This window comes from Penicillium psychrofluorescens (assembly GCF_964197705.1).
Source record: "Penicillium psychrofluorescens genome assembly, chromosome: 5".
In the NCBI taxonomy this organism is placed as follows: Eukaryota; Fungi; Ascomycota; class Eurotiomycetes; order Eurotiales; family Aspergillaceae; genus Penicillium; species Penicillium psychrofluorescens.
Window position 1 is genome coordinate 2,989,998 of NC_133443.1, and position 24,698 is coordinate 3,014,695.

Consider the following 24,698-nt stretch of genomic DNA (forward strand, 5'->3'; position numbering starts at 1 on the left):
CAAGAATGGCGACCTGAATGGCGAATTGGCAGTAGTACGAGGCCGCCTTTGGCTGTAGCTCGTGTAGAACTCGGCATATTCTTTTTTGTTTTTTCAAAGCCCTCCATACATGTTCATCCAGATACTGCTACTACTGTAGACTTTCCTATGTTCCAAATTTTTACGGCCGACTGCTCCAATGTGGGAAAAGAAGGATCATGAGATTCAATTCTAATATACATGGTGCGAGAAGACAATCCGTCCGCCCTATGAGAATCCTGATTCAAGCTCGATGGCAGGTACTCTATTAATTCTTTTCGTGGTTGACCTCCATTGACCGATGGCCTTCTAGTGTCCGCCACGCAGAGCATCCAGGTGCTTCAGAATCGACAGGTTTGTGTCCATCCACCGCTCTACACAGTTCTGTGCACATGCCTCCTCAGCTCGGTCGAGGGTGCTCGAGCTGATCTTGCCCGTGGCGCATTTCTTCCAGCACACGTCGTTCAGGTGGTGGACGGCTAGTGAGAGAAGCAGTCAGCATCGGAATTTGGTGAAAGGAAATTCAGGGATCAAAAGCTAAATGCTCTTCAGGCAAGAGTGTCTCTAAAAAGGATGGCGAGGACCACTCTAGGTAGGCACCTACTCTGCTGGATGTTGGACTTCTGGGCCTCGTTGCTCAGGATCTGGTTCAGCTCCTTCTTGTCGGTCTCGCTGAGCTTGGAGATATCAACCTGCGACTGGGGGTCCATGATTGGCGATTTGTAATGTGTGCGAGGAGGAAGAATGGGAAAATGTAGACCGCGAGTACGTCGTAGTTCTTGCAGCTGGAGGAAGAGAACAGTGGATGCGAACCCTGGGTGAAAACTGAAGGCGGTCGGGAGTGGCACAAAAATGACCGATAATCAGCTTTGCTTCGTCCCTCTTTCATGCTTGATTTCTGTCAGTTCTCTCGCACCATACACTCTCTCCTCCGGGCATGTAGCTCTTCTTGTTTCCCTTCCGCTATACTTTTCTCGCCAGGCTCCTCTCCATTCCTCTCACCATGCCTCCGATCCGCAACTCGCGTAATCGCAAGCCACCACCAGCCGGCTTCGATGATTTAGAAGACACCCTGCTGGAGTTCAGCAATAAGATGAAGGATGCAGAGAATGCATCGCATGAGGGGAAAAAGAAACATGAGATGCTCTGGCCTATCTTCCAAATCAGCCACCAACGTATGCATTACTCTCCCGCCACCCATGCGGCAAACGTGATGGGCAATACTGACCTCTTCTTGTTTTAGGCTCACGATACATCTACGACCTCTACTACGAAAAAGAAGCCATCTCCAAGCAGCTGTATGACTGGTTGCTCAAGAATAACTACGCAGATGCCAACTTGATTGCCAAGTGGAAGAAGCAGGGCTATGAGAAGGTCAGTCCCCCCAGTCCCCTCGTCTTGATCTCTCATCCTGTTTGCCACAGCTGTTGATTTTACTCCAGTTGTGTTGCCTGCGCTGCGTTCAAACGAAAGAAACCAATTTCAATGCTACGTGTATATGCCGCGTGCCCAAAGCGCAGCTCAAGGAGGACCAGACCATCCAATGTGTCAGTTGCGGCTGTCGAGGATGTGCGAGTACTGATTAGAGTCGGGCTGGTGGCGTTGGGCAGGGGTTACTCTCCCGGGTTTTTCATTTCATTAGGATTTCATCAGGTCAAATCGGATATACCCTTCACTTCAAATTCTTCGATTCAGACAAGTAAAATCCTAAGCTGCATTAATCAAAACAAGAGCGCCTCTGATCCCATTCCCATGTTATCCTTACCCAAACAAACCCGCCATAAAAACAAATCCCAGCCCCGATTTTCCCAATCATAAAGCCATGGCATGCTCATGTACATCTTTCATTAAGGTCGTGACCAGGCCATCCCGGGCTCGGTAAAAGGACAAGTCAAAACCGACACCATTGGCCATAAGCCCTAGAACTCCCAAGGGAAAGCATGACCCAATAAAACAACCTGGAAACAAGCACCGTGGTCCCAACTCCGCGGTCCAATCAAAAACTTAGAACAGAAATCGCAAGAATAAACACAGCAAATGGTTGGGAGAAGGTGAACAATGCCAATGAATCATGTCAAACAGAAAAAAAATCAAACAATGGGGCAGAAGGGCTTAGAACAAAGTGGTGTTGCTGCGGGTGCTCAAGTGCGGCCTTGAATGCAGTGCTTTTGGCTTGAATGTGTCGTCCTTGCTGGTGCCGCCAATCTTCTGGAATCCTTGCAACAGATCAACACCATCCACTTCACCAGCGCTTTCATTGTTTTCATCGAAGAGATGGAACGAGAAGAAGTCTTCTTGGCTATTATCACCAAGGCGGCTTGTATCTGGCATCTTCGATGGCGACTCGGGGAAGACCAACGATTTCGACCTGGTGAGAGCCGGCATACCCGCCCGACTGTTCACACTCACGGAGGTGATATCAGTAAGAGCGTTGTTGCCATTATCCGTCCGGGCCCGTTTCACTGAGCGCTTCTCGGGTGATCCGTACGTCGAAGATGCAGTTGGCTCCGCAAAGACATCGAAAGTGGCAAAGTGGTCGTGCGGTGTGTAACTGTCATCATGCAAGTTGAAAGCCGGGCTCCAGGGTAAATCCTCTTCAGCAAGACCAAGATGCTTGATGGGTGAGTTGACCATCTGCTGGATCTTGCGGCGATGGTTGCGGAGATTCGTGTTAGGAGACACGGAAGGTGGTGGTTTCGCAGGCTTCTTGAACTTGATCACCGGAGTAAGCGGCGGCGGCAGCATGCTCACATACTCTCCACGAAGCGGAGAGGAGCCAATCAACGCACTGACATCCTTGCGGCTGCCCGAATGGCCGGGGCTAACGTCATGAGATGAGCTTCGAATTCGCGCAATCTCTTCCTCTGCACGACCCCTTTTGATGCGTGGTGGGTCAATATCCAAGTCGGAAGTCAGGATGTGACCGGCCTTGTTTGGCCTCAGAGCCGAAGACTCCAATGAAGAGAAATACCCGCTGTCGTTCATGGTGATCGACTTGCGCTTCCGTGGTCGTGGAGCAACCGCAGAGCCAGGGTTCGTTGGGGTTGGAGGAGTACCTTGGCGCGAAAAGCGAGGCGGAGCAACTGGCGGGGAGGAACGAATAGCCTGTGGTGGCGAAGAGCGCGGCGGTCCTATGGGCTGTGCACTGAGATGAACACCCTCGTCGCTCGTGTCTTCCTGCAGGGCAGGATCGGATGCGGGCAATGTGGCATCAGACGACAAGTCCACATTCTTGGATGGGTTTGGCACTGATGGCTGCTGTGGGGGAACCATCCAGGTCGTAGTGCTGGCACTTTGCGGCTGCGGAAGATCACGCAGCGGAACGGCAGGAAGAGGGACGCTAGACATGGTGGCACGGCGCAGAGGCTTGTCCTTGAGGAACTGCATCTCCATGCCAGGCTCAATGGCCCAGTAATTGCCTTTTCCAGGGTCATCCTTAGGCCGTTCTTGCTTGATAAAAGCTTTGTTAAGGCTGAGGTTGTGTCGAATGCTATTCTGCCAGCCTGCATCGCTGTTCTTGTAATAGGAGAAAGTGTCTGAGATCCACTTGTAGATCTGCGCCAGCGTCAAACGGCGATTGAGCGCACGGAGAATCGACATGCCAATCAAGGTAGCATAGCTGTAGGGTGGTTTTGTCCCGTCGTCCTCGATCGGGGGCATCTCATGCGGTTCTGGGAGATGCATGACTGAAGCATCTTCGCGCTTCTGCTTCTTCACCGCGCGCTCCTTCAGGGGCGCTGCTTCCATGAGTGTTCGCTTCATTGGAAGCTTTGATTCATAGGATGGTTCAGGGAAATCAGCGAAGTTGTCGTTGGATGGCTCTTCCAAAGGTTGGTTTTCCTTTGACGATTCGGGTCCGACACTGGAGAAAGTAGTGAAGAGAGCCGAGTGCGGCATGGAGGTTGGTTGGGAGTAGATGGGAAATGACGGTTTCTTCGTTGGAGAGTCGGTGGTGAACATGGGAGGAGTCGGCGCAGAGATGGGGACGAAACTAAGTTTGCCACCAGGGTGCGAGCGGCCCTTGGTGTGCAGTGTCTTGGTAGGCGATGGCCGGTGGGGACCACCAGCAGGCGGGTTCAAAGATGGGTTCTCGATGGGTTGCAGAGGGAGCGGTGAAGGCTGAAGACGGGGCTTGCCCGTCTCTTTCAACGGGGCGCGCGCTGTCGGTGAACGCGTCGATCCCATAGTCTGCACAGCCGGGAGCGAGGGCAGAGCGTCACCAGTCGCCAATAGGGACCATATGACGCGTCAAACAACGGCCTTAGAGATACCAAGATCTAACCGATGGTTACGGTCCAACGAGATCCAGAAGAAGGACGATTCACGTCGCAGCCGTCGCAGACCAAGAGTGAGGAGCGGCAGCCTTAGGCCGAGATGCAGCCAGGCGAGTGAAACTGAAACCTGGCGACGGGGGTCCAAGGCGCTAAGATGGCTCAAGTGCAATCTGGCCAGGCGAATCAGATCGCGCAGCGGGAAGTCAGTGCAAATCAGCGTTGAGGAGGCCACTGATCAGGCAATAGCTAGGCGACTGCGACAGGGCAGGGAGGAGAAAGTGGCGAAATGGGGAAGAGAGTAAGCGTGAGAGAAGTCGAACAGGGTGGGAAAGGGCGCAGAGGACTAGGGATCCCGTTCTCTTCTTGGGGAGACACCCTGAGCCAGTCCAGTTGGATTTTTGTGGGATGAGGATGAACAAGGAAGAAACCAAGTCAACTGCAAACTTCTCTGGTGCAAAGACAGAATCGAATTAAGTGGGGGGGAGGGAGGAGATGATGATGATTGATGCCCGAGGACTGAATAATGAGCAGGGTCAGAGGCCTAATACGGTCAGGTATGGTTGCGACGCGTGATCAACGCGCGTTTTACTAGGCATGGGGAATGCAGGTATTGTCATGAATGACAGTACGGATCAGCCTCCTCCTTGCGCCTCGGGCTATTCGTCGATCATTTGACACGATCTTTTCTCTCCACTTCGACTTTCTGGACTGTGGTTAATCATGAATGCATTGGGTCATTAATACTATGATCACGCCGCATCTATCAGACCATACGCACATATACACACTCTCTTCCTCTCTCTCTATTTCTCGGCCAGGATGCAAGTCTTCGACCGCCATAGGGGTGGGCCAGCCCAATCCCCTGGTATGCCATGGCTGCAACTCTAAGACAGTGCCTGCGTCGGCTCACCCCCTTGCTGGCTGTCAATGGCGCCCGGGTCGATCAGCGCCATCCGGTCCAGGCGTTCGTCGATGGCCAACCATACGCGGGAACCTTGCGTGCAAAAACACGATCTAAACATTTCATTCATGCACATGCTGTATGCCACAACGCCGTGAACCAAAGAGACTAATTACAGTGATCATGGCCGGCTGCCAAAGGACAGGCGCCATGGGATGGAAGCAAAGGAAAACGCCAAGCCCATGCATCAAGAACCACAAAAGAAAGAATAAAAAAAATATGCTCATCAACCCCTGACTCGCGGCGATCGTCCACCGAGACAGGGCGGCTGCAATGCTCACTTTTCTCTATCACAAAAAAAAACCAAAGGGATATCTCAAATGACAACGACTCTCTCAACTCGACGCACGCTAATCCAGGAAGGTGAACATGCTGGTGTGGATGATATTCAAGGCCCGGTCGGCGTCTCGTTCCTCGATCACGCAAGATATGTTGATTTCGCTCGCACCTATGGATGGATCAGTGCCTGTCCAGGGTCCAGACCGAGGATGTTAAACTCACCTTGTGAAATCATCTCAATGTTCACGTTATTCTCGCCCAGGGTGGTGAACATGCGGCCGGCCACGCCGATCATATTCTTCATCTGCTTGCCCACCAGACTCAGAATGGCCATCTCCGGGATGATATCTACTGTCCCGTAGCTGCCGAGGTCATTCAAGGCCCCCTTCAGGTCCTCGTCAATGACCTGGTATTCGTCCCGTCCGTTGCCATTCAGGAGGGGCATCTCCGAATGGAGAGCCATGGACACATGAACCTCACTCGTTGAAATCAAGTCAATCGACAGGCGCCACTTGTCCAGCACCGAGAAGATGCCGGCAAAGAAGCCATGTGACAGCGAGCGCTTGTTCGAGTGGACGTTGATCACCAGGATCTTGTGCTTGATGGTCACGGCCGTTGGTCGCTTGGGTCTCCGCATGAAGCTCGGACTACGAGTACGGAACAGTCGGGGATCATGTCCGGGAGTGGTCCGCTCAAGCTCGGCCGTTGAGTCGGGGTAGATGACCGTGCCCCTTCCTTTCGGGTTCATCACGTTCTTAATGCGAATTGGGATCCTGGCGCGAATCACTTGCTCCATGGTGAACGGATGGATGACCTCCGAGCCGTAGAACGTCAACTCGGCCGCCTCTGCGGGGGTGATCGTCGCGAGCAGATGGGCCGTGGGCACCTTGCGCGGGTCTGCCGTAAAGATGCCGTCCACTTCTTTCCAGACTTGGAGCTCTTTAGCATGGGTTCCAACGGCGACGAGGGCAGCACACAGATCGGTATAGCCTCGGCCAATCTGATCGAGCAGCCCGCCAGGAACCGTTCCAAAGTACCCGGTGACCACGGGGACTCGGTGTCCGCAGGCCTCGATCTTCTTGCCGAGGGCGGCGGCCAGCGTGTTGTAAAAGTCCTGGTCGAGGCCTTGGTTGCTGATGGGGAAATCGATCACCTCGGCCAGATCGACATACTGCGAGTCGATTCCTCGGTCCTGCAAGAGGGCGGCCATCAGTCGACAGCTGAGTTTCTCTCCCGCGCTGATGACCTTGTCCACACAGCGTGCGCTGATCTCCCCCAGTGTCTGCGCAGCCTCGAGGACTTTGAGAACCCGTTCACATTCCTCGTTGATATTGGCGATCACTTGCTGCCTCAATTCCGGCGACTTGATCTGTTCCTCGGCGACTTGGGCGTGCTCCCGTCGGACGGCGTCGACGAGAGACTCATATTGGTGCGAGTGGGGGATTCCAGCGTCCCGCGCTGCCCGTAGTAACCTTATGGGTGTCAGAATTTTAGAAATGGTGGGTTTGGAGGGTTTGGTGTGACTCACCGGTTGGTGGTGCCTTCGGCCTTGGTCGAGTTGCTTCGTGCAGAACAGACGACGGCGACTCGATTGTCTACCAGGCTGGGTCTGGGTGGAGAGAACGGTAAGCGACACTGATCATGACAGCAGAAATGCAAAAAAAAAAAAAAAAAAAAGAGAGAGAGAAAGAAAGAAAGAGAGCCAGAGAGTGAGGGGGAAGAGCGCATAACGTACTCGACGACCTGTTCGATGATGTTCAGGGCGAACTTGCCGACGCTGGTGCCGCCGAACTTTTGTACGACCCAATTGCTGTGCGGCGGGCGCAACAGAGGATTCTGGTTCGCCTTCAGGTTGCGGGCAGCGGAATCCATGGTCATGGAAGTGTCGACGCACACATGTATGTATGGAGAAGAGGGCACGACGGTGTCTGACTCAAGGCCCATCGACTTTTTTTCCGCCTTCCGGAGCGGGAACGATATCGGAGGGCCAATCACGCCATCCGTGCCCCGCCAGTGAAGACGACCATCTTTATTAACTAGGATTAGTGTAGCGACCATAGGCTAGATCGATCGACTCGGTCTTGGTTGATATCGATCTTGTCTGTATTTCTATAACATGTCCTAGGATCAATTGAGAGTCCCTGTGAAGATTTGGATTCGCCGCATGCGGTCATGTGACACGCCGACTCCGGCAGGTACCAGGCACACCACTTGCCGAGGTGGGAAGGGTCATCATATGTAGTACATGGTATATAATAGGATGTCGTATGTTGTTTTATGGGTGATTCCTGTTGATGGTGATTATGGGAGTGGAATGACTTGCTGATTTATGGTGGTGGTGGTGTCGTGTCTACTTGTCGGAATATATATTTCTCTCCCATCCCGCCACTCTTCACACTCCCGATCCACCATGAACACCCCTCACAATACTTCAACATGTCCGTTATGCCCATTTTCTGACGCCGATGCCGACTTCGTGGCCCAACACATAGAATTCTGCCACCCAGAGACGGGCCCGGCCTTTGCAGAAGAATCACAATCCCTCCCGACTGCCCGGGGCCATGAGTCCGCCGAAAAGTACATAGAGTGCCCCCATGGCTGCGGTGAGACAGTGACAACGGCCGAACTGTCGGCGCACCTGGATTTACATATCGCAGAGGGGATTGCTCTCGAAGATTGCGATACATCCCAACCACACATTCACCCGCTCGCTGATGACTATGACGCCCTGGATGAAGACGACCCGGTCGATTTTCTAGATTCTCGCAAGGGAAACAAACGAGATGCAAAGCGCGACTTCTTACGGGCAAACACTGCGAAACCGGGCCGGCCACGACACCCTCCACAGGTCGCCGGAGCGGACGGCGTCCGACGACTCGGGGTATTTCCCCTCCATGTTTGACCTGGAGCCCCTCCACTGACTGAGCGACCAGCGTGCCGAACTGGGCCCCCATGCCCATGAAAAAAAGATGCCTTCATGGCTGAGAAAGATGCTCGAGAAAGGAGGGCACCAGACCAAAGTCACCCAGATCACATCCGACGGGAGACTTGCCCGGCACGAACAAGTTGAGAATGAAACAGAACATCTGATTCCCGTGCTGTCTCGACTATGCGAGCAGGACAAATCCGTCCAGCGTGCGTTTCTAAGCAGCCCTAAAGTCCGCCATATCTGCAAGATGCCGAGAGAGGGTGGGTTCTGTGGATATAGGAACCTCCAGATGCTCATTTCGTATATTATCAAAACGAAGAGTCTGGGACATGAGCATTTCTCGGAGAGGGAGCCGACGATTCTTGACCTGCAGAATATGATTGAGCAGGCTTGGGATATGGGATTTAACAGTACTGGAAGATCCGAGACGGGAGGGATTCGAGGGACGCGTAAATTTATCGGGACGCCCGAGGTTAGTTGAGTTGGGCTTCTGATCTGCCCGTTGGTGTCTAACACCGTGATAGGCACAGGCACTTTTACTCAGCCTCGGAATCCGGTGAGTCCAACGCATCCTGCTAGGCTTCAAAAATCCAGCTAATGCCACTCGAATAGATGCGAAGCGAGCAGTCTAACCGAGAGCAAGGGCATGCGCGCCTACGATGCGCTTTACATGGATGTGGCATCCTATTTCCGGTCTGCGTGTTCCCCCGAAGATGAAGAGACGAAAGTATTTACTACGGATCTCCCACCCGTATACTTCCAACACCAAGGTGATAACTTATAAATGTCTTTCCTTGAAATCCCCCTCTGATGCCCGGAACAGGACATTCCATGACCATTGTTGGGTTCGAGATCCGAGACAATGGCAGCGCCAACCTGCTGGTATTTGATCCGATGTTCAAGACGTCGCCGGCAATGAACAAAATAATTGGCAATTATACCAAACCAAGCGACCCTACTCGTTTGCTCAAGGCATACCGACGAGGCACAGCGTACCTGCAGAAGTACAAACTCTTCGAGCTGCTCAAGTGAGTCCGCAATCCACCGATTCCACAAAATCACTAATGACCTGGTTTTACATAGGCTCAGTCCACACATTTTGCATCCTTTAGAAAATAATCCATCGTAATCATCTTTCTCGCAAGTACGAAAAAGTGTAGGCCCGGAATCCTGGCGATAAGATAAGCGGCCGCAAAATTCATCCGACCAAATTGATCCGGGGAAATCTTCGCCCTCCACCACCTTCCCTTTGTCACTTCCCCAAGTCTCAAAGAATGCGCACCGCTCCAAATGTGATCATCACCGGAACCCCCGGGGTGGGCAAGACCGTCCACTGCGAACAATTGGCCCAGGACCTCGGTCTGAAGCACCTGTCCATCAACCAGGTCGCCAAGGAGCGCGACTGCTACGAAACCTACGATGATGAGCGGAAGAGCTGGGTGGTGGATGAGGACAAGGTATTCCCCCTTCCTTGCGGAGACCGTCCCGTCGCTGACCGTTCAGTTGCTGGATGCGATCGAGGATGAAGTGCTGCAGGGCGGCTACCTGATCGATTGGCATGCGTGCGACCTCTTCCCCAAGTCCTGGATTGATCTAGTGGTGGTGCTTCGCTGCCCGTCGACGTCAGTTCTCTACGACCGTCTTTCCTCACGGTAAGCCCTCCGGATTATCTCATTGGGGTTCGGTGGTACTAAAAGGCCGATCTCTAGGGGCTACCACGAAACGAAACTGCAGGAAAATCTCGACGCGGAGATCTTTGGGATTCTGCTGGAAGAAGCGCGCGAGGCGTTCGAGGAAGAGATCGTGGTCGAGTTGAACAGCGAGAAGGATGACGATGTGGATAGCAATTGTGCACGGATTACGACCTGGGTGGACACCTGGAAAAAGACACAGGCCGAGCAGAATGCGGACTGAATTTACCATCCTATCTACATCTCCTATTGGTGGCCCAGCCACTGCTGCAGCTTCACCAGCGCCTTGTACCGATGCGAGACACGGTTCTGGTGGATGTTAGCACCTAATTTATAATCTCGGGGTGGATCTCTCTGTTACCTTTTCCTCTTTCTCCATCTCGGCATATGTCTTGCCCTCGTGCTCGAAGATGGGATCCCACCCTGGAAAGTTAGTACTTTGCCAGGTCCGGAAATCCAATCAGACTCACCGAAGTTGGTCGGGCCTCTGGGACGCACAATGGCACCCTACGCATCACAGATAGTTAGACAATCCTCCGAGTAGCGACACAGGAAAGATGCCCTACCTTCGTCCTGCCCTGGAACAGAATAGGCTCCTCGCCCGGTCCCCGACAGAAAGCAAATGTACAAACGGCCTCAGCGCCGCGGTCGTCGAACGAGTCCAGGATCTTGTTCAAGCCTTCATGGCCCAACGTATCCAGGAACGATTTGCTGGTTTGCGTCAGTGTCACTGCTCCAAGGGATGTGGGACGTACGTACATGTACGGCCCCGGAAGGCCCTTGAGCGCGTGGAACTCGAGCGCGGTGTCTTCCGTCAAGGCAGGGCCGTTAATCTAACGTTCGTGTTAATACGAGCAGTTCCTGGCATGTATGCCTTCATTCCTACTTACTGCCTCTGCGGCGCGCCGGGCCTTCTCCTTGGCGATATCCTCGATGGTCCCCTGGATCTCGGGCACGTCGACGGCCTGGTTGTCGACCTCGATGACGCTGCCGAGGATGGCCCGCACCTCGGCGAGCTTATTTTGGTTGCCCGTGATAAAGTTGAGCTTTTTCAGCGACATGATGGCTGGACCCGAAATGGAAGAAAAGGAATGATGTGGGTGTTATGGGCGGGCGGGATCCACTCACTCCGGCACCGCCTGGTGAGACTACAAATGAAGGTAGAGAGTAAAAGATCCAGTGAAGAAGAAGGCCATGGAAACCCAGGCCCAACGCAGATAGTTGTCAACTCTAGTCGTAATCCGTAGCTCGCAGGAAATCCCAAGGAGATCATCATGTCTAATATACAGAATTATTCCTCGACCGCTCCATTCTCCAGCTCGAGCCTCTCTTGTTGCGCCATCGCCTGCGCCGACACGATCTCCGCCAGTTTTTTCAGTCGCGGCGTTTGAAGCCCTTTTCAGACAGTCAGTAAGTCCCAGACGAAAGGAAGCAAAAAACTTACAGGACGGAGTGTAGGTCTCCAGCGCCGTGATGACACGGGGCTCGGCGATCTCGTACGGGCCGCTGTCCTCCATGTCCACGGGGGTCAACAGAAGCACATCGCTCTTCTCCGTCACTCGGGACGCAACAGCCTTCATAATTTCACCGTTAATCGGTTGCTCATAGTCAGCGACAAGGTACTGGTTCAGGAGCTTCTGGATCTGGTTGGGAGAGAGCCTAGAGGAGAGAGTAAGTGAAGTGGTCTTCAAATGACAGTGAAGGGGGACGGCGACTCACATCCAGCAGATGTCCTGAATGATCTCAATGTCATTCAGAGTGGCCTTCTTCAGCTGAAGTAGCTTAGTAGCTTGCTGCAATATGAAGTTAGTCAAGGAGTCAGAAAGAGCATCAAGGAGAGAAATTTACCATCAAGTGCTCCAGTTGCAGCGTCCCTTCTGGCATATCGTGACTCTTGCACCACTCCTCGATACGAGTGATGTTGTAGTTGATCTGGAGACCACGCTTCCAGGACAGAAAGTTCCGCCGCATGAGAAGATCATTGAAAGCGGTGACTCCGACAAGGCGCAGAAGTTCGGTGACCGTCTGCGTGACAATGGAGTCCTCCAGGTAAAAAGCCTTCATAGCCTTGAACACATTGTTCAAGAGACTCAGGAGGTTATCCATGCTGTAAGCCGGGTTGTTGTTCGAAGGGAGGAGCTTGCCCAAAAACCGGTTGCTCTCACTGGTGACGAAGCCCGGGAGGGACTGTGACTCGATGATAGCCGGGACGATCATCTTGTACAGTTTCTTTTTTAGGACTTTCATCCACGTGTGATAGATGTTGAACTCCAGACTCTCCAGGTCGTGCTTCACAATCTCCAACAGACGGTCGTACTCGTAATTGTCGGTCTTTTGGGCTTCATACCAGTCCTCCGCCAGGAAGACAAATGAAAGCATCTCATGTACATTCGACAGCCAGAATGCCCCAGGGTTGATCGCATCGTCCCCATCGTGCTGCATGACCTCTTGTTGAATGGATTGCATGACGTTGGCCAGGAACCGCTCGGATTCCTTTACGAAGCCATTGTTCCACATTTCCGAGGTCACCAGGTTGATCAAGTAGGCAGGGAACAGGACCTCCTTCTCGGTGGGGGGCGGGGTGGAGCTGGGAGGAGGAATCTTCAGGTTGCGGATCAGGCCCATGGTGACCTCCTCGTTCAGATCCTCCTCCGCAGAGAGCAGATCCTCGAGTTCATACTCGACCGAGTCAGCGCCTGGCGCGCCCTCAGTACCCGCGCGAGCGAGAGTGCCAGGAGCCGCCATCGACACCGGGCGGGGATTGTATGCACCGCTGAAGCGACCGGTGTCGACCTTTTCAGCACCCACACTACGTCTCTTTGGCTTGGGCTTCTTGGAAGAAACAAGGTTGATCAAGCCGGGGGCAGGGGGCTGTGGCACGCCATTCTGGAGATCACCATTGAGGCCGTTGACCGGCACTGACCGCTTGGCAACCTCAAGCTGCTCCTCAAGCTCGGAGACACGCTGGCGGAGGACAGACTTCTCCTTTTCGTGGTCACCATTAAGTAGCTTGAGACGCTCCAACTCGGCATTGGTGGCCTGCACAGCGTCGCGTGAAGCCCGCTCTTCCTCTTGGAGACGCTTGATGGTAGCTTGTGCCTCGGTCTGGCTTTGCTGCAACTTGCTCATCTCTTCCTCGACCGCTTCCAACCGGGCCGCCGTAATACCGGCCTGGTTGGCTTCGGCCTGAAGCTCTTTTGCGCGAGCCTCCAAAGTGTTGTGTCGGTTTCTCCATGACTTGACCTGAGTTTCGTAGTTCTCCAACTGCGAGACGAGGGACTTGTTCTCGCGCTTCAGCGACGCCAAGTGCTGGGTCAATTCCACCACCTTGTTCTCCAGCTTGTAAGAGATCTGTTTGAGATCTCGAGCTTCCTCCCGAATCGTTTTGTAGGCCTTTCTAGCCTGTTTACCTCTCCAAAGATTTTGAACAATGACAACCTGGTGGCGATACCGACGCCACGAACGCAATTGACGCCACGAGCGGAAAGCACGCTGAATGACTTTGGCGGCATTGCCGTGGATGGAGTCCATAATGTTTCGGCGACAAAGGAAACCCTTGGCAATAGACTCGAACAGAATGAGGTCGTTGCGGATTTTGGTATACTGCTTCCGCTCTTTCGACCCCTTCCATACCCTCTGAATCGTGGTAGCCGCTTTGTCCTGGCGGATTCCTTCGGCACGCTGCCTCGCCAAGAATCCCCTGACGAAAGCCTGCGTGGTGAGGATAGACTCGCGGGCCTCGAGATAGCGGCGCCGATAGTATTTGCACCGCAAATTCTTCTGGATCATCACCGCACACTCGTTCAACCGGGAAGTCCGCAGATTTTCCAGGAAGGCAAGCATGCCGGCCCGAAAAAAAATCTTCGTCAGACCCAGCTGATACTTATCTTGCTTCTGGTGATTGGCATCCCCAAGTGCTTTCCGCAAAATGGCGTGGCACATGTCGCGGATCTGTGATGTCCACTGGGAGGAATGGCAGAGCATGTAATAGCGGATAGCAAACTCTTCATATGTCCAGCGAGTGGGATAACCGGCAGTACTGATTCTGACAGTCTCCAAGACACCACAAGCTCTCAACTGACTGAGAACCATAGGCCCTTCGAACTTCCAGGCCTCTTTGCCTTCGTTTGGTTTGATACAGCGGATGTAATGCACATCGGTGGAATTGATGGTGTGCATCAGCTCGATCAGCGACGATTTGAAGATCCCCCCCAGCGTAGGCTTGCGATTGACCGCGACGCCAATTCGGCGCCCGGGGGCTGCGACTGGTTTGGACGAAACTGCAGCGGAGTCCTTTTCACGAACGGCTGCAGCGGTCTCCAGGATTTCTTTGATGAAACCGTTGGACGAGTTCCGCAGAACTTCCAACTGCTCATCCGGAACAGTGTCACGGTTCTTTTCAATAAAGCCGTCTGATTCATAGGTGACGTCAATAGCATAGTGACAAACAGTGAAGGCAGACTTCCCGAAACGAGGTTTCTTGTAGAACTTCTGCTTGTCGGCGGCGAAATGATGGTGGAGCTTAGTAACAAACTGTTCATCGGAGCCCATGGGAAGTCGCGATTCTTCGTCTAAAAGAGACAAGATACCAAGCTTTGCTTCGATCAGATCGATGCAGGGTTGATTATCCGAAAAGTCGATGAACGTCCAGTCAATCTCCTCCCGCACATATTCTTCCTGTTCCAGTTTGAATACGTGCTGGTTGAACTCTTGCTGCAATTTTTCGTTGGCGTAATTGATGCAGAACTGCTCGAAGGAGTTCTTGGCAAAATGCTCGAAACCGTAAATATCCAAGACACCAATGAACGTTTGGACTCTCTCGAGCACCTCATCAGTGGCCAGGCCACGGTTGATGTTGTCTACCAACCAATCGAACAGACTCGAGTAAATGAATTTGGCGACGGAGTCCCGCACAACCACCGCTTGTTGCTGGGTCAGGTTCGAAGTAATCTTCTCACCACGGGTGATCAGCTGCTTCTTGGTGATCCATTTCGCAAAGTCATTGACATTAATTCCAAGCATCTCACAGGCGCGCACAAGAGACGGCTCTTCCGGCGAGAGCGAAGAGTCCGTACGAGTGGCCGAGATTTTGACATTGCCGAGATGTAGCAGAGCTGCGAGGACACGGAAGATTTCAGTCTGGGCTTCTCCCGATACACCGATCGTGGACAAGGACTTGCGAGTTGCATCGAATTCGGCTTTGTCGTCCACACCATCGATTATTGGGGCTCCACCCTGGTTGAGATACTCAAACTCCTCGACCGACAAGAGTCCCAGCTCCTGCTTCTCCTCCTCAGTAGCACCAGCCACCAATTGGTAAAAGATGTGGTAATTACGTTCCTTGAGGGGTTGGAACACGAGTCTCGACCGCTCAAGCAAGTAGGTCCGGATCTTAGCGCCGATGATGTTCGTCCGCTCGTCAAACATGATCTCGATGTATTTACCGAATCGAGATGAGTTATCGTTTCGGGTGGTTTTGGCATTACCAAAGGCTTCCATGACGGGATTGGTGGCCAAGATTTGCTCCTCCGTCTCGCTGATTGCGTCTGCCCGGCTGGTAGTGTATTTCCCGGGTTGGTCTGAAGACTCGCGAGTCGCAAAATAACGCATGATGTATTTGGCGCTCACGGTCTTGCCAGCACCCGATTCACCCGAAACCACGATCGTCTGATTCTTGCCGTCGCGGATCATGTCTCTGTAGCGAACATGCGTAAGCCAAGTGCACTCGATAGAGGTTATCACCAAGGATTTCTTACGCAAAAGCTTCCTCTGCAATGGCGAACAGGTGAGGCGCTTGCGAGGCGCGCTGTTTCCCAGCATAGACTTGCACCATTTGTGGGACGTAGAGCGAGTCCACTCGAGCGAAGGGATTCGTCGCGATCAGGACGATGCCACTGTAGGTATATATCTCTTTCTGGGAATATCGGAGCTTGATCGCCTGTAAGACTTTGGAGGGTATCAGCCGATGGTCATCGTGGGTCCGATGGGAGACAAACCAGCAGGTTCATTCAGATGGGACAGATTGGTCAGGTCCTCGCTCGCTTCCAACATGGCCGGGTTCATCAGCGGGGGCAAGTTCGGGTTGTTGTCCAGCTGCAGTTCGTCTTGGGTGGTCTCGACCGTTTTGGACTGTTCAATCGGGGGAGTGGTTAGCTCTCCACACACTGGAGTTGAAGTCCGCGGGACACTCACTTCGCCATTCTCCAGCTCAAACACCAGGGACACCTTGTTTCCATCGACATTCTTCTCCTTGAGCTCGGAGGCCACCCAACCCTCGTTTGGGTCGGGCTGCCAGGCCCTTGTGCCGACCTCGTAGAGGTGCACCATAGCTCACGCGGGCTCAGTTCAAGTATAGGCGGTCCGGAGTGCAATCCAGACAGACAGACAGGTAGTAGGTAGGTAATAGGGCTGGGCGGCGGGCCAATCAACCCGAAGCAACAGACACGAAATGCAAAGATGGAACAGACCAAAGACGAGGGGTCGCTCTGTGACCCCTCATCGGCTCATAGCGGGTCAAGAGAAGCAAGAAAGAAAGAAGGGGGAAAGGTTGCAAGAATAAGAATAGTAATGCGTAGGGGAAAAGGAAAGTCAGTCCGTCCGTCACTAACAGCTGGCCATTTAGCGAGCGAGCGGGAGCCCCTGACCAGGTCCCCACCGCCTCGGGTCATGTGACGGCCGCAGGCGGGCATCTATGTACTACGAAGTGTGATGATCTATGATTTACTGATTGATTCCAGAAAGTACTCGGAGCAGGCGAATTATGTCAAGTCTCGATTGGAGGATGGTAGGTGTAGTGATTAGAGGGGTGCGAGATCAACGGGGAGAGCAAGAGAGAGAGAGAGAGAGAGAGAGAGAGAGAGAGAGTTAAAAAAAAAAAGAAAAACATAGCAAAGCGTCACAAAGCACATCGCAGCGGAGGGTTCTAGTTTTGTTTGCACTCAGCCGCCTCCTTCTTGGGCTTCGAAGTGCCATCCTCTTCGTCCGAGTCATCATCCACCTCACGGTCGGATCCCTCATCGTCCTCATCCTCATCGTCGTCCTCATCCTCGTCGTCTTCAAACTCATCCGGGTCCATCTCCTCGCCCAACTCCTCGAACTGCAGGGCTTCACCGGTGAACCAGTCAATCGCGCGGGGGATCAGCTTCTCCTTGATATCCTCGCCCAGTTGGTAGTCCAGCTCCAGACGCTCTTCGATGTCGCTGGCAATCGACTCATCGTCATCCGACGGCGGCTGTGGGGGAGAGAAGAAGTTGAAGAAGGACTCGGTGGGCATGCTGACCTTGACAACACGGGTCTGCTTGGTATCTACGAGAGGCATGTTAGCTGAGATGCCGCCACACGGGGAACGGACGGACTCACTCTTGTTCCGCTGCTTCTTGCTCTCCAGGCGGAGAGTCAGGTCCTTGTCATCCTTCCAGTCAATCTTGGAGCCCTCCGCGTGGTCGTAGATGAAATCGCCGCCATAGCCATTTTCGTCCTTGTAGTAGTATGCCTTGGAGATGGTTTCGTTGGTGAAAAACTCGTTCTCGGTAAACTCGAAGATGAGGCGAAATCCGGGCCGGTCGAGATACTCCATTCGAATGTCCTTGAGGTGCTTGAGAGCATCCTCATCCCGCTCAGTGATCATCTCGGCCAGAGAGACCTGGTTCTTCATGGCCGACAGCCAGAACTCGGGAATGCCCTTGGTCTCAGACTCCTCCGCCTTGGGCTCCTCCTCGCCTTCCTTGGTCTCGGCCTCCTCTTCCTCATCCTCCTTGCCAGCGTCCACCTCATCATCAGTCGGCTCCACCGCACCATTGATGATCGTGGACCGGCGCTCGTACAGCGGGGTGAACTTGGAAAAAAACTTCTTCTCGAGTTCGAGAACCTCTTCCTGGAACTGGGCCTCCAGCTTGGAGTGTTCCTTTTGAACTCCCTTCAGGCCCGCTACGCGGCGGCGAACAGAGGGAGGCAGGGACTCGATGTAACCGGACGAGCGGCCAACGAGCTGACCCAATTTGCCCTGGATCATCGACACAAGGGCGGGGTTTCGGGCGAAAAGCGAGGCGGCCGCGGCACTGTCCAGGGTTTCTGATAGAGGGTTAGAGACGTGTTATCGAGATGGACAAGATGAACTTTACCTTCTGTGATGCTGGAGACGCCGGGCTGCTGGGCGCGGGAGGAGATTGGGGCATTGTTGGCCGGCGTGTTTTGCGGGGTCCTGGATTCGTCAGTCCACACAGAATTTTGATTATTATTATTTTTTGAAACATACGGGGCGACCGGAAAGTCGGCCTTCTTGTTCCTGATGGGCTCCGACATGGCTGTGGAGAGGGGGTGGTGGGAAGGGCAAAAGCAAGGGAAAAAAGTTCTGCTGGGGAGGAGGGGGGAAAAGAGAGAAGAGAGAGAGAAGAACAGCAGAGGTGGTGGGCTTTTAGCGCCGCCTTGGCGGGACACCCAACAGATCTGAATCGACGTACAATTTCATTCACATCCACATGATTATTATTATTATCATGATGATGATGGCTATGTTATGACCTAAGGGTGGTCGAGATCAAAGAATCCAGGTCAAATCGAAGTTACTGATCCTTGGGATTCTTTTCTATCATTCTTTTTCCTTTTCTTCAAATGTTCTTCGTCTTGGCCTGAGGCACGACCACGATCTAGAACGCGATCGAAAAGGCATACGGACCAAAATCATACCTGCAATACCGCCCCCTCAAGGGAGTCTCCCGCGACAAAAACAAGCAAACAAACAGAAGATGATTATAAGTACCTCTGATTGATTGTTCTTCCTTCCCTCTGAAGCCACCGAACTATGCCCGATAAGCCGGTCACATGACGATAAGCACCGTCCGGGAGGCCCCAATCTGTAGGTGGATTTCCGCCAATCTCCAGTGTCACCACGAAAGACACAACGTCCAGCTGACCGTCGGTATTGGGTTGACTCTCAATTCTGCCATGCCCCTGCCAAGGCGGTCGTACTCATAGCTTCCTCCCTCTCCCTTCCTCGAGCTCCAGCCGAAGCGAGTTAATATCCCGCACCTCCCACACCACCACCAACCATGACCAGCCATGCGCAGTCGCCCCCGGGCTCCGGGCCCATGGATCTCGCGATGCCCAGAGCGAGCCGTCGCCGCGATTCCGTGCGAAGCAGGTAAGCGTCTTCGAGCCGTCTTTCCTTGCCCGTTGCTGATGTGTATAGTGTGAGCGTCGTGTCGGAGGTGGAGATGGCGCGGAATGAGGTATGGCGCTTGCATTGCTCCTCCACGCAGTTCATTCACTAACCGCGAAGGATAGGTGTTTGATGGCCCCATTTCAGAGAGCATCCCGTCGAGTGTCGTCTCATTTGCTCATCGCCGCGCCCGAAAGGACTCGACCGTCAGCTTTACTTACTTTCAGGATGAGGAAGACTTTGCCGAATGGCCGCATGAAGATGCGGTGGACATGGCCAGTGATGCCGAGGATATGTCCGTGGACGAGTTTGGTGATGCAGACCTCGAGTCGGCCCGGTCCTCATTTGTGTCCAAGCGGTTATCGCAGTCCCGGGAGTCTGTCGAGCACCCTCTTCTTTCGCGTCAATTCTCCGCCAGCTCCTATGGCCGCGATCGAAGGACCGGCGCAAGATTGAACCAGAAAATATACATCGCGTCGGAGGACCTGACCGCTGTTTTTGCTGGGTTCTCCACTAGCATCACCGGCTTTGCTGTTTATGTTGCTCTGTGCATCTTAACTGGGGGTGTTGCCTACCTTCTGTTCCATTGGTTACCGCGATGGCGCGTTCGGTTGATTGGTAAGGCAATGCCTCTGGGGAAATGCCAGTGGATCGCAATTGAGGTGACTATCTCCCCATCCCCAGGCGACCGTTTTTCGTCTAACTGGTTTCAGGACCAATGGAATCACTTTACTATTCATGGTGTCGGGGCTCAGTCATATGGACGCCCGCTCTCGACCGTCTTCGTGGACTCATTGCGTTATGACTTGGACGAAGATAGTGATCCGACGATGGCATCTCTTCACTTTCTCGACTACAGACATCTTCGTTTTTATTATCATCCAATTGAGGACAAATTCAGCCTGATAGGTAACTGGAAAGATCCTGCATGGACGAATGTAAAAGTCATGCGAGGAGGCTTGGATGCCGACGAGCGTGACAGCCGAGAGCAGGTCTTCGGACACAACGTCATCGATATTCAACAAAAGAGTGTTCCACAGCTTCTCGTGGACGAGGTACGTGCATTGTGGAGCAGTGAACACCCGGAGATCTTCTGACCAAGGACAGGCTTTTCATCCGTTCTATATCTTCCAAGTTGCAAGTCTGGTTCTATGGTCGATGGATGAGTACTACTACTATGCGGTCTGTATCTTCCTTATCTCCGTTTCTAGCATTGCGGCTACGGTTCTGGAGACGAGATCGGTAAGTTTGGAGTGGAAAGGAGACTCTTGGTCCATAACTGAGGTCTGAACAGACGATGCAACGGCTGCGGGAAATTTCTCTTTTTGAATGTGATGTTCGGGTCCTCCGAAATGGATTTTGTAAGCTCACATGTCAGTTCATGTGTACAGGTGCACTTTCGCTGACCACATTTGCTACAGGGCGTTCTGTTCCCTCTCAAGATCTCGTCCCAGGTGATGTTTTTGAGTTTTCCGACCCATCATTGAATCAGGTTCCATGCGATTGTATCTTGTTGTCAGGCGACTGTATCGTCAACGAGAGCATGCTCACCGGTCTGTAATCGGAAACACCTGCGCTGCCTGGAAAAAGCTCTAATATAAAATCAGGTGAATCCGTTCCCGTCTCCAAATCGCCCTTGACAGACGATGCACTTAAATGCCTTGACTTGAGCACCCCTTCCGTTCACCCTCATGTGGCGAAGCATTTTCTTTTCAGCGGGACCAAAGTCATTCGAGCACGACGACCTCAGCATGTTGATGACGACGAGGCAGTTGCTCTCGCAGTCGTTGCTCGGACGGGGTTCCTCACCACGAAGGGTGCTTTGGTACGCTCGATGCTCTTCCCGAAGCCCTCTGGTTTCAAATTCTACCGGGATTCTTTTCGGTATATCGCGGTCATGGCAATGATTGCTGTTCTTGGCTTCATTGCTTCGTTTGTCAATTTTGTCCGGTTAGGTGTAAGTAGGCCCCAAAACAGTGGGCTTCCATATGCTAACGGTAGAAAGCTTGCCTGGCATTTGATCATTGTCCGAGCACTCGATTTGATCACGATTGTTGTTCCGCCAGCTCTGCCAGCAACCCTCACCATTGGAACGAATTTTGCGTTATCACGTCTCAAAAAACAGGATATATTTTGCATCAGCCCTCAGAAGTAAGATTGATGCATCTATTTCGCTCTCTCCTTCTCTCCTTTAATAAAAAGAAAGACTAATCAGAAACGGTAGAGTTAATGTGGGAGGAAAACTAGATGTTGTCTGTTTTGACAAAACAGGAACTCTAACTGAAGATGGGCTGGATGTGCTTGGGGCTAGGACGGTTGTTACCAAACAGAAGTAAGGTGCCTGTTCATCAAGACAAGATTCATGAATGATAACAGAATGAACTGCAGATTTTCGGACTTGCTGTCGGAAACATCAGCTGGGTTTCTTATTCCCTCCCAGGACGCCGACACCGCACACGATCTTGATAAACAGAGAAAGATCGTATACACCATGGCCACATGCCACTCTCTCCGAGTTGTTGATGACGAACTACTCGGCGATCCTCTCGATGTCAAGATGTTTCAATTTACAGGTTGGTCGTATGAGGAAGGAGGCGGTCGTGTCTCGGAGCAAACAAACCCCAAATACGACACGATAGCACCGTCCGTGGCAAAACCACCTTTTCCAGTGTATCCTAACAACCACCAGCCGAACAACTCCAATGTGAGCAGTCTACTGCCCTTCTTCTGCACAGACCAGAGGAGTGTTGCTAAGAGTGTTCTACTACAGGATTCCCTAGAGCTTGGAGTTCTTCGAAATTTCGAGTTTGTTTCCCAGTTGCGCCGTGCAAGCGTGGTTGTCAGACAGTTCGGAGACAACGGTGTCAATGTTTTCGTCAAGGGTGCCCCAGAAAGCATTCGGGATATATGTGTGCCCGAAAGCCGTAAGTCAATGATCTTCTTGAGACTCAGATGCATTATAACTCAATGAATCGACAGTACCGTCCGATTACGAAGACCTTCTCAATCACTACACTCACAAAGGCTTTCGTGTGATTGCCTGTGCCACCAAATACGAACGGAAACTTAGTTGGAGGAAGATCCAGAAACTAACTCGGGCTGAAGCCGAAAGCAACCTCGAATTCGTGGGCTTCATTATCTTCGAAAATAAGCTGAAACCCAGTACCTCCAGCGTGATCTCTGAGCTAAACAGGGCCGAGATTCGGAACATCATGTGCACAGGCGACAATATCCTGACGGCAATCAGCGTTGCTCGTGAATGCAACATGGTGGGCCCGGATGAATCTTGCTTCATGCCGCATTTCGTCGATGGTCGGTTCTTCCAGAATGCATCGAATCCCTCCGTTATGCTAATCGAAAGTGAAGATGCTGGCCCCGATTCCAAGACCTCCCTTTGTTGGGAAAACGTTGACAATCCAGACCTCAAATTGGACGCAAGGACTCTCTTGGTAAGCTTCCCCTCTCTCCAGCATGCTATCAGCTCTTTCTAATATAGAAGTAGCCCCTGAATTCTTCTGTAGAGGACTTATCTGTGCCGGGGAATGCTATTCATGAGCGGAAATATTGCCTTGCAGTCACTGGAGACGTGTTCCGATGGGTGGTTGATTTCGGCAGTGAGGATGTTCTGAAAAGGGTGAGTTGCTCTTTGATCCTTCAACCCTTGCCACGGTTGTTTTTGAGTACTCATACTCGGCTCAGATACTTGTTTGCGGAAAAGTGTTCGCAAGGATGTCGCCAGACGAGAAGCACGAGCTTGTGGAAAAACTGCAGTCGATTGATTATTGCTGTGGTTTCTGCGGTGATGGTGCAAACGATTGCGGTGCATTAAAAGCAGCTGACGTTGGCATTTCGCTGTCGGACGCCGAGGCATCGGTCGCTGCGCCCTTCACCAGCCGCCGATTTGAAATATCCTGTGTCCCAGCATTGATTCGGTGAGTTGCATTACAAGAGGTCCCGAGTTTGAACGAGCAGCCGCTGATTATCCTAGGGAGGGCCGAGCCGCGTTGGTGACAAGCTTCTGCTGCTTCAAGTATATGAGTCTTTACTCGGCAATTCAGTTCTCCACTGTCAGTTTTCTTTATACCTCGGCGTCCAACCTTGGCGACTTTCAAGTAGGTGACAAAAGGAGAAAAATACATTAGGAAAACACTAATCGCTTGCTAGTTCCTGTTCATCGACCTCGCCCTCATTCTTCCACTCGCCATCTTCAGTCAGTATCACTCCTCCATTTCCGTGCTCGAACTTGCTGACTGTAACCAACTAGTGGGCTGGACGGGTCCTTATCCCACGCTCTCCCGGAAGCGCCCAACTGCAGACCTGGTCTCGCGGAAGGTGTTGACACCATTGTTGGGACAGATCTCGATTGTCATTTTGTCTCAACTTGCAATCTTCAAAACCGTCCAATACCAGCCATGGTTAGTGGCCATTCACCAGTCACATCTTGTCTCATGGATTGTTCCTAACACCCTTTGCAGGTTCCAACCTCCCCAGGTTGATCTCGAGAAAAGCAGCATTGACAACTCGGAGAACACCTCACTGTTTTTGTTCTCATGTTACCAGTACATCTTGGCTAGTATCGTACTCAGTGTGGGGCCGCCATTCCGGAAGCCATTGCGACTGAACGGTGAGCTGCGGCAACGAATGAAACTTTTGAATTATATTCACTGACACGGGGTTAGCTCCGCTTCTTTGCACCATCATTGTGGATCTACTGATTGCCAGCTATATGCTCTTCCGCCCATCACAGTGGGTGTTGAAAGTGATGCAGCTGACATTCATGTCCGACAGCTTCAAAGGGTGGTTGCTTGCACTTGCGCTTGGCGCCTTTTCCGTGGCTTGGATGGCGGAGAGAAACATCTTTCCATATTTGGCACGATTCCTCGGGTACGCCAACACACGCCTACGGCCAAGTTATCGCAAAAAGCGTCGTGAGTATAAGGTTCTTCGCGAGGAGATGGGCATGTGATGGACCCCTTCGTATTTTATACTGTCTCGTCGCATAGAATCATAGATGTACAAATCTTGTTTGTGGAATGGCCTTCATTCGCCATTTCGCTTTTTGTTTTCGACGGAAATAAGAGAAATTCTAAATCAATTGACGGAGAATCGGTATGATACACTGCAGTACAGAACAATGGACACCACAAGGCAGAATAATCAACGACTTGGGGTTCGGAACCATGCCCCACTGTCTTTCCGGTCCGCAAAATCGACGGGGGCTAGTATAATTAGGATCTTCGAATGGAGATAGGCCTAAATTGATGTAGTCGATGCCGAGGATCGTGGCGATGAAATCAATGTTCAGTGGTCCCAAGGGTGTTTCCAACCTAACAGGGCAGGCCCGTCTTTCTTGGCGCGGTACATGAGCTAAATCGAGAATCCCGAGTCA

The 24,698-nt window shown here is 52.4% G+C and overlaps 10 protein-coding genes across 10 annotated transcripts; 4 read left to right on the forward strand and 6 right to left on the reverse strand.

The window, feature by feature from the left end:
• Nucleotides 1-327: 327 nt before the first annotated feature.
• PFLUO_LOCUS8409 (Mitochondrial import inner membrane translocase subunit tim8) lies at nt 328-728 on the reverse strand (the record flags this gene model as incomplete). The annotated part of the gene is made up of 2 exons (XM_073786141.1): nt 328-497; nt 623-728. 2 exons carry the CDS (start codon nt 726-728, stop codon nt 328-330), a joined length of 276 nt encoding a protein of 91 aa, XP_073642426.1.
• A 293-nt stretch (nt 729-1,021) lies between these two features.
• Nucleotides 1,022-1,604, forward strand: PFLUO_LOCUS8410 (Component of the SF3b subcomplex of the U2 snRNP; the record flags this gene model as incomplete). Its single annotated transcript, XM_073786142.1, has 3 exons — nt 1,022-1,193; nt 1,262-1,392; nt 1,461-1,604. 3 exons carry the CDS (start codon nt 1,022-1,024, stop codon nt 1,602-1,604), a joined length of 447 nt encoding a protein of 148 aa, XP_073642427.1.
• A 526-nt stretch (nt 1,605-2,130) lies between these two features.
• Nucleotides 2,131-4,203, reverse strand: PFLUO_LOCUS8411 (Forkhead transcription factor; the record flags this gene model as incomplete). The annotated part of the gene is made up of 1 exon (XM_073786143.1): nt 2,131-4,203. One exon carries the CDS (start codon nt 4,201-4,203, stop codon nt 2,131-2,133), a length of 2,073 nt encoding a protein of 690 aa, XP_073642428.1.
• Nucleotides 4,204-5,603: 1,400 nt separating this feature from the next.
• On the reverse strand, nt 5,604-7,404 carry PFLUO_LOCUS8412 (uncharacterized protein; the record flags this gene model as incomplete). The annotated part of the gene is made up of 4 exons (XM_073786145.1): nt 5,604-5,701; nt 5,755-7,004; nt 7,061-7,141; nt 7,268-7,404. 4 exons carry the CDS (start codon nt 7,402-7,404, stop codon nt 5,604-5,606), a joined length of 1,566 nt encoding a protein of 521 aa, XP_073642429.1.
• Nucleotides 7,405-7,942: 538 nt separating this feature from the next.
• On the forward strand, nt 7,943-9,493 carry PFLUO_LOCUS8413 (uncharacterized protein; the record flags this gene model as incomplete). The annotated part of the gene is made up of 5 exons (XM_073786146.1): nt 7,943-8,413; nt 8,466-8,933; nt 8,986-9,017; nt 9,074-9,231; nt 9,285-9,493. 5 exons carry the CDS (start codon nt 7,943-7,945, stop codon nt 9,491-9,493), a joined length of 1,338 nt encoding a protein of 445 aa, XP_073642430.1.
• Nucleotides 9,494-9,735: 242 nt separating this feature from the next.
• PFLUO_LOCUS8414 (factor activating pos9) lies at nt 9,736-10,375 on the forward strand (the record flags this gene model as incomplete). Its single annotated transcript, XM_073786147.1, has 3 exons — nt 9,736-9,918; nt 9,965-10,113; nt 10,171-10,375. The coding sequence occupies 3 exons, from the start codon at nt 9,736-9,738 to the stop codon at nt 10,373-10,375; spliced, it is 537 nt and encodes a 178-aa protein (XP_073642431.1).
• Nucleotides 10,376-10,398: 23 nt separating this feature from the next.
• PFLUO_LOCUS8415 (nucleoside triphosphate pyrophosphohydrolase ham1) lies at nt 10,399-11,213 on the reverse strand (the record flags this gene model as incomplete). The annotated part of the gene is made up of 5 exons (XM_073786148.1): nt 10,399-10,461; nt 10,514-10,575; nt 10,623-10,659; nt 10,719-10,985; nt 11,043-11,213. The coding sequence occupies 5 exons, from the start codon at nt 11,211-11,213 to the stop codon at nt 10,399-10,401; spliced, it is 600 nt and encodes a 199-aa protein (XP_073642432.1).
• Nucleotides 11,214-11,443: 230 nt separating this feature from the next.
• On the reverse strand, nt 11,444-16,479 carry PFLUO_LOCUS8416 (Myosin type-2 heavy chain 1; the record flags this gene model as incomplete). Its single annotated transcript, XM_073786149.1, has 7 exons — nt 11,444-11,547; nt 11,597-11,811; nt 11,872-11,945; nt 12,001-15,847; nt 15,909-16,098; nt 16,149-16,281; nt 16,345-16,479. 7 exons carry the CDS (start codon nt 16,477-16,479, stop codon nt 11,444-11,446), a joined length of 4,698 nt encoding a protein of 1,565 aa, XP_073642433.1.
• A 595-nt stretch (nt 16,480-17,074) lies between these two features.
• Nucleotides 17,075-18,453, reverse strand: PFLUO_LOCUS8417 (histone chaperone; the record flags this gene model as incomplete). Its single annotated transcript, XM_073786150.1, has 3 exons — nt 17,075-18,222; nt 18,273-18,352; nt 18,407-18,453. The coding sequence occupies 3 exons, from the start codon at nt 18,451-18,453 to the stop codon at nt 17,075-17,077; spliced, it is 1,275 nt and encodes a 424-aa protein (XP_073642434.1).
• A 746-nt stretch (nt 18,454-19,199) lies between these two features.
• PFLUO_LOCUS8418 (uncharacterized protein) lies at nt 19,200-24,275 on the forward strand (the record flags this gene model as incomplete). Its single annotated transcript, XM_073786151.1, has 20 exons — nt 19,200-19,291; nt 19,340-19,379; nt 19,435-19,971; nt 20,023-20,364; nt 20,417-20,551; nt 20,604-20,670; nt 20,731-20,862; nt 20,917-21,266; nt 21,315-21,460; nt 21,621-21,641; nt 21,698-22,013; nt 22,080-22,233; nt 22,289-22,758; nt 22,812-22,943; nt 23,009-23,241; nt 23,298-23,421; nt 23,474-23,519; nt 23,574-23,724; nt 23,785-23,933; nt 23,989-24,275. The coding sequence occupies 20 exons, from the start codon at nt 19,200-19,202 to the stop codon at nt 24,273-24,275; spliced, it is 3,924 nt and encodes a 1,307-aa protein (XP_073642435.1).
• Between the last annotated feature and the right edge of the window lie 423 nt (nt 24,276-24,698).